The sequence below is a fragment of the Opisthocomus hoazin genome, chromosome 29, assembly GCF_030867145.1.
Source record: "Opisthocomus hoazin isolate bOpiHoa1 chromosome 29, bOpiHoa1.hap1, whole genome shotgun sequence".
Classification (NCBI taxonomy): Eukaryota; Metazoa; Chordata; class Aves; order Opisthocomiformes; family Opisthocomidae; genus Opisthocomus; species Opisthocomus hoazin.
In genome coordinates, this window is record NC_134442.1 from 1,422,664 (window position 1) to 1,438,108 (window position 15,445).

At 59.1% G+C, this 15,445-nt stretch overlaps 3 protein-coding genes across 3 annotated transcripts; all 3 read left to right on the plus strand.

Moving 5' to 3' along the window:
* Positions 1 to 1,710: 1,710 nt before the first annotated feature.
* Positions 1,711 to 3,803, plus strand: LOC142364777 (acrosin-like; the record flags this gene model as incomplete). Its single annotated transcript, XM_075444905.1, has 4 exons — positions 1,711 to 1,904; positions 2,238 to 2,503; positions 2,807 to 2,952; positions 3,438 to 3,803. Coding segments are annotated over 4 exons (972 nt in total), but the record flags the coding sequence as incomplete, so codon positions are not given.
* A 3,242-nt stretch (positions 3,804 to 7,045) lies between these two features.
* On the plus strand, positions 7,046 to 9,138 carry LOC142364778 (acrosin-like; the record flags this gene model as incomplete). The annotated part of the gene is made up of 4 exons (XM_075444906.1): positions 7,046 to 7,239; positions 7,573 to 7,838; positions 8,142 to 8,287; positions 8,773 to 9,138. Coding segments are annotated over 4 exons (972 nt in total), but the record flags the coding sequence as incomplete, so codon positions are not given.
* Positions 9,139 to 12,380: 3,242 nt separating this feature from the next.
* Positions 12,381 to 14,470, plus strand: LOC142364779 (acrosin-like; the record flags this gene model as incomplete). Its single annotated transcript, XM_075444907.1, has 4 exons — positions 12,381 to 12,574; positions 12,908 to 13,173; positions 13,474 to 13,619; positions 14,105 to 14,470. Coding segments are annotated over 4 exons (972 nt in total), but the record flags the coding sequence as incomplete, so codon positions are not given.
* Positions 14,471 to 15,445: the final 975 nt, after the last annotated feature.

Below are 15,445 nucleotides of genomic sequence, written 5' to 3' on the forward strand. Positions count from 1 at the left end.
TAGCGAACCTGAAGCTGGCCTAGCTCTCGAGCAAGAGGACAGAGACCTTTTCAGTCCCGTGGGTGGCATGTGGCTGCAGCCTACCTGACTGATCAGCCCCAGCATTCACAGACCTTACAAGAGGACCAGGCCTGCCAACCACCGGCCACATCTCCACCTGCTGGAGTCAGGAAGGACTTGGAGGTGCTTGACCACGCATACCCCGAGCTGCTTCCCACCTAGGCACGTCCCCTCTGCACTACCTGTTTGGGGGCTGTGGTGATTAGGGACAGGGCTCAGCCAAACAAGCAAAGCTGTCTCTGCCAGAGTGCTCTCCCCAGAATGACCCCAGCTCTTCCTTCACATATTGCTGAAGTGTGCCCACCTCTCACACCATTCCGTCTTAACCACCTGCAAAAATCTGCTGCTGGCATCACAGAGTATCCACAGAAGACAAGTGACGTTCTCCAAGGCCACCTTCTGCCTGCTCTAAGCAGATATCGGGCACCACCTTCAGGTCAATTTTTGAAAACCAAAGCAGCGTGGAGTGCGGTTTGTTTGGGGACGTCTTCTAGTGCCTATGAAGCCATGCTGCTTCCAATTGCACGTCTGTGGCCACGCATAGCAGGCAGTGCGACTGCCCGCACCAGTGTTGGCCCAGAAGAGCAATGTAGCTGGTAGACAGCAAGGACACGGAGCCTGTCAGAGGGCGTTGCGGTGGCAGACAGAGCCAGCGTGGAGCGTGCTCCATCTGTGTTTCGCTGTGCTTTGTGCAGGACAGGATGGCAGTGCTTGGCTATACTTGGTTGATTTGGCTTGCACATCCCTGCTTGCCTGCCGCGGCTGTAAGCAGATTGGCTCTTCAGCCCCCAACCAGGTGCCTACTGCCTGTAGTAGTTCCGTTCTGCGGTGTCAGTTTCTTTGGGAAGGACCTGGTGGCAAGCGGCTGCGCAGAGCGGGGTGGCAGTGAACTTCCCAAAGAGGCTATGGTGCCACACTTGGTTTTCCCGGCTAGCTGTTAGCAGGCAGCACTGGGAGGCAGGCGCTGCTGCCTGCCACGAGGTCTGCAGAGCCTCGTCCCGCAAGCAGAGCATTCAGCGGGGGTCTGCTGGGGGTGTTCGAGCCCAGCTTCTGCCTCCCCTCCTGCTCGGAACCCTCCATGTTGCCCGCCCCCCCCTAGAATCCACCGTGCCCAGCACCCGGAACCAGCCACTCTGTGACATCAGCCACGGGGCCAAGGGTTCCCTGGGCAGCGGGACTGCTGCAGGCACTACGTCGGCTGCTGCCCTGCTGGCCACCAGCTCTCGCTTCTTGCAGCTGCCACGTGCCGCTGGCAGCCATGAATTTTCTCCCCGTCCTGGTCCTGCTGGCCGTGTGCTGGCCGGCGTACGGCATGTGGGACAACTGTGGGTAAGTGGCCCGAGGCTCTGGGAGGGAGCTGGGGCAGCCCTTGTGGGCTTCACTGGCGGGTGCTCGCTTTTCCCCCTGGCCACACCAAAGCTTCCCAAACGCCATGTGGGAGCCTCAGTTCCTTGCCAGCAGCCAGGCCGCTGGCACAACTCGCCTACGGGGCTCAAGCACAAACAGGGGTAGATGGACGCATGCCCCACAGGGTTCCGCGGTCCTGCTGTCCATGCAGCGCCTGGTGGGGGGGAAGGGGGCTGACCTGCAGCCTCAACAGCAGCAAGCCACCGAGCAGGACATTCATCAGTTTCTGCTTACAGAGGGACCTGCGGGCACCGGCCCATGGATTCTTACTACGGCATGTCACGCGTCGTGGGTGGCACCGATGCCCAGCTAGGGGCCTGGCCCTGGATCGTCAGCATCCAGAAGCCCATCATAGGAGGCATAGCGCATGTCTGCGGAGGGTCGCTCATCAGCCCACAGTGGGTGCTGACAGCAGCCCACTGCTTCATCACGCCCGGGTAAGGAGGACCAGGGAACAGCCCCACAGCACTAGCACGTGCCCGCTCCACAGCAGCACGTGCTAGCGCCATCTCGCTTCCTTGCAGCACGCCCAGTGCCTGGGCACTGCCAAGCCCAGCTGAGACACTGCTCGTGAGAGGGCTGGGCTCACGCCACGGCTTCCTAGCAGCCTCCCGCCCGACACTCCTTGTGCCCAAAGCGTGCTAGGGCAGTCGCACCCTCCGTAGCGCTGCCTTCCTCTCTGCCCTGTGCAGCAGAAGGCAGGCAACTGCTGGGCTGCTTGCAGCACGTGGCTGCGCTCCCTCTGACCCCTCTCTCCACCTGCCTTGCAGGCACATCACCATGTGGCACGTGGTGATCGGGGCCAGCCACTTGACTCAGCTGGGCCCTGAGACCCAAGTGCGCACTATTAAGCGGCTACTGGTTCACGAGCACTACAACAACATCACGCAGAGGAACGACATTGCCTTGCTGGAATTGGACCAGCCTGTCCTGTGCGGCTACTACGTGCAGCTTGCCTGTGTGCCCGACGCCTGGCTGAGAGTGTCGCAGCTGAGAAGCTGCTACGTCAGTGGCTGGGGTTCCACGACTGCAAGAGGTGAGTTCCCAAAAGGGAGTGGTGTCCTGAGCGCAGGCTGGGCACACTGGGGAGGCGGGGTGGGCTTCCTGACAGCAGAGGCGAAAGCCAGAGTCGGGCTGCGGGGTGCATGCCGATGGAGAGGTGGGCCTGGCCCATTACCCCAAGCAAGACAGAAGGGAGACAGCAGCGGCACAGTGCCTCTGGAGACGCAAAGCCCAGCCCTAGGGCAGGGCTTCAGCCAGACGCCGGGGAGGGGGTGGGGGGGAGGAGAGGAGAACTGGCAGCGAGCTGCTGGCTGTTAACTCCTTTCTGTGCTGACAGCTGGGGGACCAAGTTATGTCCTGCAGGAGGCCAAGGTCCGCCTCATCGATATCAAGCTCTGCAACAGCAGCCGCTGGTACGGAGGGGCCATCCACAGCCACAACTTGTGTGCTGGCTATCCGCAGGGCGGCATCGACACCTGCCAGGTAGGAGCGTGCTACAAGTCCACCCCCAACAGCACAGGCAGCCCTGTGGCAACCGCCCAAACCTGCCCCAGCGCGTGCTTTGCCTGGCAAGTCAGCCTGCCACTGCTGGGTCCCCTCCACTCTTGGGGTTCACCTCCCCTTGCCCAGATGCAGGTCCTTGCCCAGGGCCGCCCTTGTCCCAGAGGCCTGGCTCTCTGCCCACAAAGCCCATCTAGTGCTCTGGGCAGCCCACAGCTCCAGAGCCCAGTCCTGCAACATCCGCCTTCCACACATCCAGGATCACTGTGCAAAGAGGACAGAGAGAGAGCCCTGCCTGACTGGCCCACCACCCCCTGCCAGACAAGCTTCTGTAGGCTCCAGCACCTGAGCAGAGCCTTTGTGTGCAGTCAGGACAGCTCTGGCAGCTGCTGCGGGAGAGAAGGAGCCAGCCAGAGTGCTGACCGGGGCCACCCAACACCACCTTAACCCTCTCTCCTCCGCTGCAGGGTGACAGCGGTGGTCCTCTGGTCTGCAAAGATAACACCAACGACTACTTCTGGCTTGTTGGAGTGACCAGCTGGGGGAGAGGCTGTGCCAGACCAAACCAGCCTGGAGTCTACACCTCCACGCAGCACTTCTACGACTGGATCCTGCTACAGATGGGACTGCGCTCAGCAAGAAGAGATAGTCCAACAGCACAGCCATGGAGTCATTTTCTCTCCACCTCAAGCCCCTCTCAGAGGCCAAGGCCAACACCAGCACCAACACAGTCGGGCAGCATTAGCTCCTGTCCATTTCCACGCCAGAAGCTGGTGGAATTCTTTACTCTTCTGAAGGAGCTCCTGCAGTTCCTCAGGGGAAAAAAGGCTTGAGGAGCAGGATCAACAGGAACCAGCGCAGGCTGCACTGGACCATGATCATTTCCTTCTGGGGCAATGCCTGCTGCTCCAAAGGCAGCCTCAGCATCAAAGGCCTGCTCTGTGCTGCCCGCTCTCCTCCCTGTGGAGGATGAAGCATTAAAGGACTGGGGACATGTGAGCAATCCAGCATTTCTCTAGAAGGCCATGAAGCCTTAGCCTAAGGCCGCAGAGCCTTAGCATAAGGCCGCAAGAGCATCCAGAGGACAAACTGCGGTTGGAATGAGGAAGTAAGAATGCAGAGACAAACAACTCCCAGATGCCGAAGAGGAACTTGCCGCCTGCAAGAAGGCCACGAGCACTGCGCGTGAGCTAGTGACGCACACCAATCATAATCGAGTTACTATGTGAGTTAAATTGATTATCACCAATGGGGAATCGCCGCGTATGTAGTGGGGAATATAAAAGTGAGCTATCTGAGGCTAATAAACGGCTTGTACGTGATCACATTGATCATCGTGTCGAGTCCGGTTCTTCCTCCGCAACACTTCCCAGTGCACACAAATGCTGAAGCTGACTTAGTTCTTGGAATAAAGTTGCCAGGTTTCACAGTTAACCGTGCCTGAGTCCAATTCACTCTCGTGCGCAAGGCAAGGATTTCCACGCCCGGCAAAATGGGGCTGCAGGCAGTCAAGGAGGGCGCAAAGGGCAAGAGTCGCTCAGCAGGGCTGACACCATGGCTGGTCAGACAGGAGCGTGCTCAGAGCCACCATGGCATGAAGAAGACTGGCACATTGAGGCTAGCAAGAGGATGCAAAATAATGATGCGACCTGCAGACAACTCTGGGGATGATGATTAGGACCTGGTTGAAGCCTTTGCTAAATGGAAAGATGAAAGAAAGCTGGCAGGAGTTACAGTGCCATGAGGAAGAGCCAGATGTCACCAGAAGTTAAGGGGGAATGGTGTGAGAGGTGGCCAGACTTCAGCAATATCTGAAGGAAGAGCCGGGGTCATTCTGGGGAGAGGACTCTGGCAGGGACAGCTGTAGCCAGGAAACCACTGCAGTAATGCCACGCAAGGCCAAGATGACCTAGCTAACAGCCCCTGAAAGACCTAATCTGTTCCCAGATGTGACAGACCTGGGAGCAAGGGGGACTAGTAGGCGGGGCTAGGTCCCTTGATTGGGAGGAGACAAGGGCAGAGAAAGTGAGGAGCCAAGGAAGTCGAGGGGGATGAATAAGTGTGGAAAATGGAGAGAAGGGGGGCTCAAGAAGCTCGTCCTTGAGCATAAGCAAAGTGCCGGTTGCTTAGCTTGTTTGGCTGAACCCTGTCCCTACTCCCCACAGCCTGTCCGACCTTCTTCTTGAGAGCCATTCCACATCCTTTTCTGTGTGGCCCCGCTCTGTACCTGCTAGAGGGGTGGGTCTAGCGGCCTGGCTGCTGGCGATGGCAGAAGGGAACACAGGTCATAGGGACCCCGCAGTTGGAAAGACCGAGTGTCTCGGGCCAGCTCCTGGTGGGAGCGCTGTGTGCGTGCGCAGTGCACTAGCGAACCTGAAGCTGGCCTAGCTCTCGAGCAAGAGGACAGAGACCTTTTCAGTCCCGTGGGTGGCATGTGGCTGCAGCCTACCTGACTGATCAGCCCCAGCATTCACAGACCTTACAAGAGGACCAGGCCTGCCAACCACCGGCCACATCTCCACCTGCTGGAGTCAGGAAGGACTTGGAGGTGCTTGACCACGCATACCCCGAGCTGCTTCCCACCTAGGCACGTCCCCTCTGCACTACCTGTTTGGGGGCTGTGGTGATTAGGGACAGGGCTCAGCCAAACAAGCAAAGCTGTCTCTGCCAGAGTGCTCTCCCCAGAATGACCCCAGCTCTTCCTTCACATATTGCTGAAGTGTGCCCACCTCTCACACCATTCCGTCTTAACCACCTGCAAAAATCTGCTGCTGGCATCACAGAGTATCCACAGAAGACAAGTGACGTTCTCCAAGGCCACCTTCTGCCTGCTCTAAGCAGATATCGGGCACCACCTTCAGGTCAATTTTTGAAAACCAAAGCAGCGTGGAGTGCGGTTTGTTTGGGGACGTCTTCTAGTGCCTATGAAGCCATGCTGCTTCCAATTGCATGTCTGTGGCCACGCATAGCAGGCAGTGCGACTGCCCGCACCAGTGTTGGCCCAGAAGAGCAATGTAGCTGGTAGACAGCAAGGACACGGAGCCTGTCAGAGGGCGTTGCGGTGGCAGACAGAGCCAGCGTGGAGCGTGCTCCATCTGTGTTTCGCTGTGCTTTGTGCAGGACAGGATGGCAGTGCTTGGCTATACTTGGTTGATTTGGCTTGCACATCCCTGCTTGCCTGCCGCGGCTGTAAGCAGATTGGCTCTTCAGCCCCCAACCAGGTGCCTACTGCCTGTAGTAGTTCCGTTCTGCGGTGTCAGTTTCTTTGGGAAGGACCTGGTGGCAAGCGGCTGCGCAGAGCGGGGTGGCAGTGAACTTCCCAAAGAGGCTATGGTGCCACACTTGGTTTTCCCGGCTAGCTGTTAGCAGGCAGCACTGGGAGGCAGGCGCTGCTGCCTGCCACGAGGTCTGCAGAGCCTCGTCCCGCAAGCAGAGCATTCAGCGGGGGTCTGCTGGGGGTGTTCGAGCCCAGCTTCTGCCTCCCCTCCTGCTCGGAACCCTCCATGTTGCCCGCCCCCCCCTAGAATCCACCGTGCCCAGCACCCGGAACCAGCCACTCTGTGACATCAGCCACGGGGCCAAGGGTTCCCTGGGCAGCGGGACTGCTGCAGGCACTACGTCGGCTGCTGCCCTGCTGGCCACCAGCTCTCGCTTCTTGCAGCTGCCACGTGCCGCTGGCAGCCATGAATTTTCTCCCCGTCCTGGTCCTGCTGGCCGTGTGCTGGCCGGCGTACGGCATGTGGGACAACTGTGGGTAAGTGGCCCGAGGCTCTGGGAGGGAGCTGGGGCAGCCCTTGTGGGCTTCACTGGCGGGTGCTCGCTTTTCCCCCTGGCCACACCAAAGCTTCCCAAACGCCATGTGGGAGCCTCAGTTCCTTGCCAGCAGCCAGGCCGCTGGCACAACTCGCCTACGGGGCTCAAGCACAAACAGGGGTAGATGGACGCATGCCCCACAGGGTTCCGCGGTCCTGCTGTCCATGCAGCGCCTGGTGGGGGGGAAGGGGGCTGACCTGCAGCCTCAACAGCAGCAAGCCACCGAGCAGGACATTCATCAGTTTCTGCTTACAGAGGGACCTGCGGGCACCGGCCCATGGATTCTTACTACGGCATGTCACGCGTCGTGGGTGGCACCGATGCCCAGCTAGGGGCCTGGCCCTGGATCGTCAGCATCCAGAAGCCCATCATAGGAGGCATAGCGCATGTCTGCGGAGGGTCGCTCATCAGCCCACAGTGGGTGCTGACAGCAGCCCACTGCTTCATCACGCCCGGGTAAGGAGGACCAGGGAACAGCCCCACAGCACTAGCACGTGCCCGCTCCACAGCAGCACGTGCTAGCGCCATCTCGCTTCCTTGCAGCACGCCCAGTGCCTGGGCACTGCCAAGCCCAGCTGAGACACTGCTCGTGAGAGGGCTGGGCTCACGCCACGGCTTCCTAGCAGCCTCCCGCCCGACACTCCTTGTGCCCAAAGCGTGCTAGGGCAGTCGCACCCTCCGTAGCGCTGCCTTCCTCTCTGCCCTGCGCAGCAGAAGGCAGGCAACTGCTGGGCTGCTTGCAGCACGTGGCTGCGCTCCCTCTGACCCCTCTCTCCACCTGCCTTGCAGGCACATCACCATGTGGCACGTGGTGATCGGGGCCAGCCACTTGACTCAGCTGGGCCCTGAGACCCAAGTGCGCACTATTAAGCGGCTACTGGTTCACGAGCACTACAACAACATCACGCAGAGGAACGACATTGCCTTGCTGGAATTGGACCAGCCTGTCCTGTGCGGCTACTACGTGCAGCTTGCCTGTGTGCCCGACGCCTGGCTGAGAGTGTCGCAGCTGAGAAGCTGCTACGTCAGTGGCTGGGGTTCCACGACTGCAAGAGGTGAGTTCCCAAAAGGGAGTGGTGTCCTGAGCGCAGGCTGGGCACACTGGGGAGGCGGGGTGGGCTTCCTGACAGCAGAGGCGAAAGCCAGAGTCGGGCTGCGGGGTGCATGCCGATGGAGAGGTGGGCCTGGCCCATTACCCCAAGCAAGACAGAAGGGAGACAGCAGCGGCACAGTGCCTCTGGAGACGCAAAGCCCAGCCCTAGGGCAGGGCTTCAGCCAGACGCCGGGGAGGGGGTGGGGGGGAGGAGAGGAGAACTGGCAGCGAGCTGCTGGCTGTTAACTCCTTTCTGTGCTGACAGCTGGGGGACCAAGTTATGTCCTGCAGGAGGCCAAGGTCCGCCTCATCGATATCAAGCTCTGCAACAGCAGCCGCTGGTACGGAGGGGCCATCCACAGCCACAACTTGTGTGCTGGCTATCCGCAGGGCGGCATCGACACCTGCCAGGTAGGAGCGTGCTACAAGTCCACCCCCAACAGCACAGGCAGCCCTGTGGCAACCGCCCAAACCTGCCCCAGCGCGTGCTTTGCCTGGCAAGTCAGCCTGCCACTGCTGGGTCCCCTCCACTCTTGGGGTTCACCTCCCCTTGCCCAGATGCAGGTCCTTGCCCAGGGCCGCCCTTGTCCCAGAGGCCTGGCTCTCTGCCCACAAAGCCCATCTAGTGCTCTGGGCAGCCCACAGCTCCAGAGCCCAGTCCTGCAACATCCCCCTTCCACACATCCAGGATCACTGTGCAAAGAGGACAGAGAGAGAGCCCTGCCTGACTGGCCCACCACCCCCTGCCAGACAAGCTTCTGTAGGCTCCAGCACCTGAGCAGAGCCTTTTTGTGCAGTCAGGACAGCTCTGGCAGCTGCTGCGGGAGAGAAGGAGCCAGCCAGAGTGCTGACCGGGGCCACCCAACACCACCTTAACCCTCTCTCCTCCGCTGCAGGGTGACAGCGGTGGTCCTCTGGTCTGCAAAGATAACACCAACGACTACTTCTGGCTTGTTGGAGTGACCAGCTGGGGGAGAGGCTGTGCCAGACCAAACCAGCCTGGAGTCTACACCTCCACGCAGCACTTCTACGACTGGATCCTGCTACAGATGGGACTGCGCTCAGCAAGAAGAGATAGTCCAACAGCACAGCCATGGAGTCATTTTCTCTCCACCTCAAGCCCCTCTCAGAGGCCAAGGCCAACACCAGCACCAACACAGTCGGGCAGCATTAGCTCCTGTCCATTTCCACGCCAGAAGCTGGTGGAATTCTTTACTCTTCTGAAGGAGCTCCTGCAGTTCCTCAGGGGAAAAAAGGCTTGAGGAGCAGGATCAACAGGAACCAGCGCAGGCTGCACTGGACCATGATCATTTCCTTCTGGGGCAATGCCTGCTGCTCCAAAGGCAGCCTCAGCATCAAAGGCCTGCTCTGTGCTGCCCGCTCTCCTCCCTGTGGAGGATGAAGCATTAAAGGACTGGGGACATGTGAGCAATCCAGCATTTCTCTAGAAGGCCATGAAGCCTTAGCCTAAGGCCGCAGAGCCTTAGCATAAGGCCGCAAGAGCATCCAGAGGACAAACTGCGGTTGGAATGAGGAAGTAAGAATGCAGAGACAAACAACTCCCAGATGCCGAAGAGGAACTTGCCGCCTGCAAGAAGGCCACGAGCACTGCGCGTGAGCTAGTGACGCACACCAATCATAATCGAGTTACTATGTGAGTTAAATTGATTATCACCAATGGGGAATCGCCGCGTATGTAGTGGGGAATATAAAAGTGAGCTATCTGAGGCTAATAAACGGCTTGTACGTGATCACATTGATCATCGTGTCGAGTCCGGTTCTTCCTCCGCAACACTTCCCAGTGCACACAAATGCTGAAGCTGACTTAGTTCTTGGAATAAAGTTGCCAGGTTTCACAGTTAACCGTGCCTGAGTCCAATTCACTCTCGTGCGCAAGGCAAGGATTTCCACGCCCGGCAAAATGGGGCTGCAGGCAGTCAAGGAGGGCGCAAAGGGCAAGAGTCGCTCAGCAGGGCTGACACCATGGCTGGTCAGACAGGAGCGTGCTCAGAGCCACCATGGCATGAAGAAGACTGGCACATTGAGGCTAGCAAGAGGATGCAAAATAATGATGCGACCTGCAGACAACTCTGGGGATGATGATTAGGACCTGGTTGAAGCCTTTGCTAAATGGAAAGATGAAAGAAAGCTGGCAGGAGTTACAGTGCCATGAGGAAGAGCCAGATGTCACCAGAAGTTAAGGGGGAATGGTGTGAGAGGTGGCCAGACTTCAGCAATATCTGAAGGAAGAGCCGGGGTCATTCTGGGGAGAGGACTCTGGCAGGGACAGCTGTAGCCAGGAAACCACTGCAGTAATGCCACGCAAGGCCAAGATGACCTAGCTAACAGCCCCTGAAAGACCTAATCTGTTCCCAGATGTGACAGACCTGGGAGCAAGGGGGACTAGTAGGCGGGGCTAGGTCCCTTGATTGGGAGGAGACAAGGGCAGAGAAAGTGAGGAGCCAAGGAAGTCGAGGGGGATGAATAAGTGTGGAAAATGGAGAGAAGGGGGGCTCAAGAAGCTCGTCCTTGAGCATAAGCAAAGTGCCGGTTGCTTAGCTTGTTTGGCTGAACCCTGTCCCTACTCCCCACAGCCTGTCCGACCTTCTTCTTGAGAGCCATTCCACATCCTTTTCTGTGTGGCCCCGCTCTGTACCTGCTAGAGGGGTGGGTCTAGCGGCCTGGCTGCTGGCGATGGCAGAAGGGAACACAGGTCATAGGGACCCCGCAGTTGGAAAGACCGAGTGTCTCGGGCCAGCTCCTGGTGGGAGCGCTGTGTGCGTGCGCAGTGCACTAGCGAACCTGAAGCTGGCCTAGCTCTCGAGCAAGAGGACAGAGACCTTTTCAGTCCCGTGGGTGGCATGTGGCTGCAACCTACCTGACTGATCAGCCCCAGCATTCACAGACCTTACAAGAGGACCAGGCCTGCCAACCACCGGCCACATCTCCACCTGCTGGAGTCAGGAAGGACTTGGAGGTGCTTGACCACGCATACCCCGAGCTGCTTCCCACCTAGGCACATCCCCTCTGCACTACCTGTTTGGGGGCTGTGGTGATTAGGGACAGGGCTCAGCCAAACAAGCAAAGCTGTCTCTGCCAGAGTGCTCTCCCCAGAATGACCCCAGCTCTTCCTTCACATATTGCTGAAGTGTGCCCACCTCTCACACCATTCCGTCTTAACCACCTGCAAAAATCTGCTGCTGGCATCACAGAGTATCCACAGAAGACAAGTGACGTTCTCCAAGGCCACCTTCTGCCTGCTCTAAGCAGATATCGGGCACCACCTTCAGGTCAATTTTTGAAAACCAAAGCAGCGTGGAGTGCGGTTTGTTTGGGGACGTCTTCTAGTGCCTATGAAGCCATGCTGCTTCCAATTGCACGTCTGTGGCCACGCATAGCAGGCAGTGCGACTGCCCGCACCAGTGTTGGCCCAGAAGAGCAATGTAGCTGGTAGACAGCAAGGACACGGAGCCTGTCAGAGGGCGTTGCGGTGGCAGACAGAGCCAGCGTGGAGCGTGCTCCATCTGTGTTTCGCTGTGCTTTGTGCAGGACAGGATGGCAGTGCTTGGCTATACTTGGTTGATTTGGCTTGCACATCCCTGCTTGCCTGCCGCGGCTGTAAGCAGATTGGCTCTTCAGCCCCCAACCAGGTGCCTACTGCCTGTAGTAGTTCCGTTCTGCGGTGTCAGTTTCTTTGGGAAGGACCTGGTGGCAAGCGGCTGCGCAGAGCGGGGTGGCAGTGAACTTCCCAAAGAGGCTATGGTGCCACACTTGTTTTTCCCGGCTAGCTGTTAGCAGGCAGCACTGGGAGGCAGGCGCTGCTGCCTGCCACGAGGTCTGCAGAGCCTCGTCCCGCAAGCAGAGCATTCAGCGGGGGTCTGCTGGGGGTGTCCGAGCCCAGCTTCTGCCTCCCCTCCTGCTCGGAACCCTCCATGTTGCCCGCCCCCCCCTAGAATCCACCGTGCCCAGCACCCGGAACCAGCCACTCTGTGACATCAGCCACGGGGCCAAGGGTTCCCTGGGCAGCGGGACTGCTGCAGGCACTACGTCGGCTGCTGCACTGCTGGCCACCAGCTCTCGCTTCTTGCAGCTGCCACGTGCCGCTGGCAGCCATGAATTTTCTCCCCGTCCTGGTCCTGCTGGCCGTGTGCTGGCCGGCGTACGGCATGTGGGACAACTGTGGGTAAGTGGCCCGAGGCTCTGGGAGGGAGCTGGGGCAGCCCTTGTGGGCTTCACTGGCGGGTGCTCGCTTTTCCCCCTGGCCACACCAAAGCTTCCCAAACGCCATGTGGGAGCCTCAGTTCCTTGCCAGCAGCCAGGCCGCTGGCACAACTCGCCTACGGGGCTCAAGCACAAACAGGGGTAGATGGACGCATGCCCCACAGGGTTCCGCGGTCCTGCTGTCCATGCAGCGCCTGGTGGGGGGGAAGGGGGCTGACCTGCAGCCTCAACAGCAGCAAGCCACCGAGCAGGACATTCATCAGTTTCTGCTTACAGAGGGACCTGCGGGCACCGGCCCATGGATTCTTACTACGGCATGTCACGCGTCGTGGGTGGCACCGATGCCCAGCTAGGGGCCTGGCCCTGGATCGTCAGCATCCAGAAGCCCATCATAGGAGGCATAGCGCATGTCTGCGGAGGGTCGCTCATCAGCCCACAGTGGGTGCTGACAGCAGCCCACTGCTTCATCACGCCCGGGTAAGGAGGACCAGGGAACAGCCCCACAGCACTAGCACGTGCCCGCTCCACAGCAGCACGTGCTAGCGCCATCTCGCTTCCTTGCAGCACGCCCAGTGCCTGGGCACTGCCAAGCCCAGCTGAGACACTGCTCGTGAGAGGGCTGGGCTCACGCCACGGCTTCCTAGCAGCCTCCCGCCCGACACTCCTTGTGCCCAAGGCGTGCTAGGGCAGTCGCACCCTCCGTAGCGCTGCCTTCCTCTCTGCCCTGTGCAGCAGAAGGCAGGCAACTGCTGGGCTGCTTGCAGCACGTGGCTGCGCTCCCTCTGACCCCTCTCTCCACCTGCCTTGCAGGCACATCACCATGTGGCACGTGGTGATCGGGGCCAGCCACTTGACTCAGCTGGGCCCTGAGACCCAAGTGCGCACTATTAAGCGGCTACTGGTTCACGAGCACTACAACAACATCACGCAGAGGAACGACATTGCCTTGCTGGAATTGGACCAGCCTGTCCTGTGCGGCTACTACGTGCAGCTTGCCTGTGTGCCCGACGCCTGGCTGAGAGTGTCGCAGCTGAGAAGCTGCTACGTCAGTGGCTGGGGTTCCACGACTGCAAGAGGTGAGTTCCCAAAAGGGAGTGGTGTCCTGAGCGCAGGCTGGGCACACTGGGGAGGCGGGGTGGGCTTCCTGACAGCAGAGGCGAAAGCCAGAGTCGGGCTGCGGGGTGCATGCCGATGGAGAGGTGGGCCTGGCCCATTACCCCAAGCAAGACAGAAGGGAGACAGCAGCGGCACAGTGCCTCTGGAGACGCAAAGCCCAGCCCTAGGGCAGGGCTTCAGCCAGACACCGGGGGGGTGGGGGGGAGGAGAGGAGAACTGGCAGCGAGCTGCTGGCTGTTAACTCCTTTCTGTGCTGACAGCTGGGGGACCAAGTTATGTCCTGCAGGAGGCCAAGGTCCGCCTCATCGATATCAAGCTCTGCAACAGCAGCCGCTGGTACGGAGGGGCCATCCACAGCCACAACTTGTGTGCTGGCTATCCGCAGGGCGGCATCGACACCTGCCAGGTAGGAGCGTGCTACAAGTCCACCCCCAACAGCACAGGCAGCCCTGTGGCAACCGCCCAAACCTGCCCCAGCGCGTGCTTTGCCTGGCAAGTCAGCCTGCCACTGCTGGGTCCCCTCCACTCTTGGGGTTCACCTCCCCTTGCCCAGATGCAGGTCCTTGCCCAGGGCCGCCCTTGTCCCAGAGGCCTGGCTCTCTGCCCACAAAGCCCATCTAGTGCTCTGGGCAGCCCACAGCTCCAGAGCCCAGTCCTGCAACATCCCCCTTCCACACATCCAGGATCACTGTGCAAAGAGGACAGAGAGAGAGCCCTGCCTGACTGGCCCACCACCCCCTGCCAGACAAGCTTCTGTAGGCTCCAGCACCTGAGCAGAGCCTTTGTGTGCAGTCAGGACAGCTCTGGCAGCTGCTGCGGGAGAGAAGGAGCCAGCCAGAGTGCTGACCGGGGCCACCCAACACCACCTTAACCCTCTCTCCTCCGCTGCAGGGTGACAGCGGTGGTCCTCTGGTCTGCAAAGATAACACCAACGACTACTTCTGGCTTGTTGGAGTGACCAGCTGGGGGAGAGGCTGTGCCAGACCAAACCAGCCTGGAGTCTACACCTCCACGCAGCACTTCTACGACTGGATCCTGCTACAGATGGGACTGCGCTCAGCAAGAAGAGATAGTCCAACAGCACAGCCATGGAGTCATTTTCTCTCCACCTCAAGCCCCTCTCAGAGGCCAAGGCCAACACCAGCACCAACACAGTCGGGCAGCATTAGCTCCTGTCCATTTCCACGCCAGAAGCTGGTGGAATTCTTTACTCTTCTGAAGGAGCTCCTGCAGTTCCTCAGGGGAAAAAAGGCTTGAGGAGCAGGATCAACAGGAACCAGCGCAGGCTGCACTGGACCATGATCATTTCCTTCTGGGGCAATGCCTGCTGCTCCAAAGGCAGCCTCAGCATCAAAGGCCTGCTCTGTGCTGCCCGCTCTCCTCCCTGTGGAGGATGAAGCATTAAAGGACTGGGGACATGTGAGCAATCCAGCATTTCTCTAGAAGGCCATGAAGCCTTAGCCTAAGGCCGCAGAGCCTTAGCATAAGGCCGCAAGAGCATCCAGAGGACAAACTGCGGTTGGAATGAGGAAGTAAGAATGCAGAGACAAACAACTCCCAGATGCCGAAGAGGAACTTGCCGCCTGCAAGAAGGCCACGAGCACTGCGCGTGAGCTAGTGACGCACACCAATCATAATCGAGTTACTATGTGAGTTAAATTGATTATCACCAATGGGGAATCGCCGCGTATGTAGTGGGGAATATAAAAGTGAGCTATCTGAGGCTAATAAACGGCTTGTACGTGATCACATTGATCATCGTGTCGAGTCCGGTTCTTCCTCCGCAACACTTCCCAGTGCACACAAATGCTGAAGCTGACTTAGTTCTTGGAATAAAGTTGCCAGGTTTCACAGTTAACCGTGCCTGAGTCCAATTCACTCTCGTGCGCAAGGCAAGGATTTCCACGCCCGGCAAAATGGGGCTGCAGGCAGTCAAGGAGGGCGCAAAGGGCAAGAGTCGCTCAGCAGGGCTGACACCATGGCTGGTCAGACAGGAGCGTGCTCAGAGCCACCATGGCATGAAGAAGACTGGCACATTGAGGCTAGCAAGAGGATGCAAAATAATGATGCGACCTGCAGACAACTCTGGGGATGATGATTAGGACCTGGTTGAAGCCTTTGCTAAATGGAAAGATGAAAGAAAGCTGGCAGGAGTTACAGTGCCATGAGGAAGAGCCAGATGTCACCAGAAGTTAAGGGGGAATGGTGTGAGAGGTGGCCAGACTTCAGCAA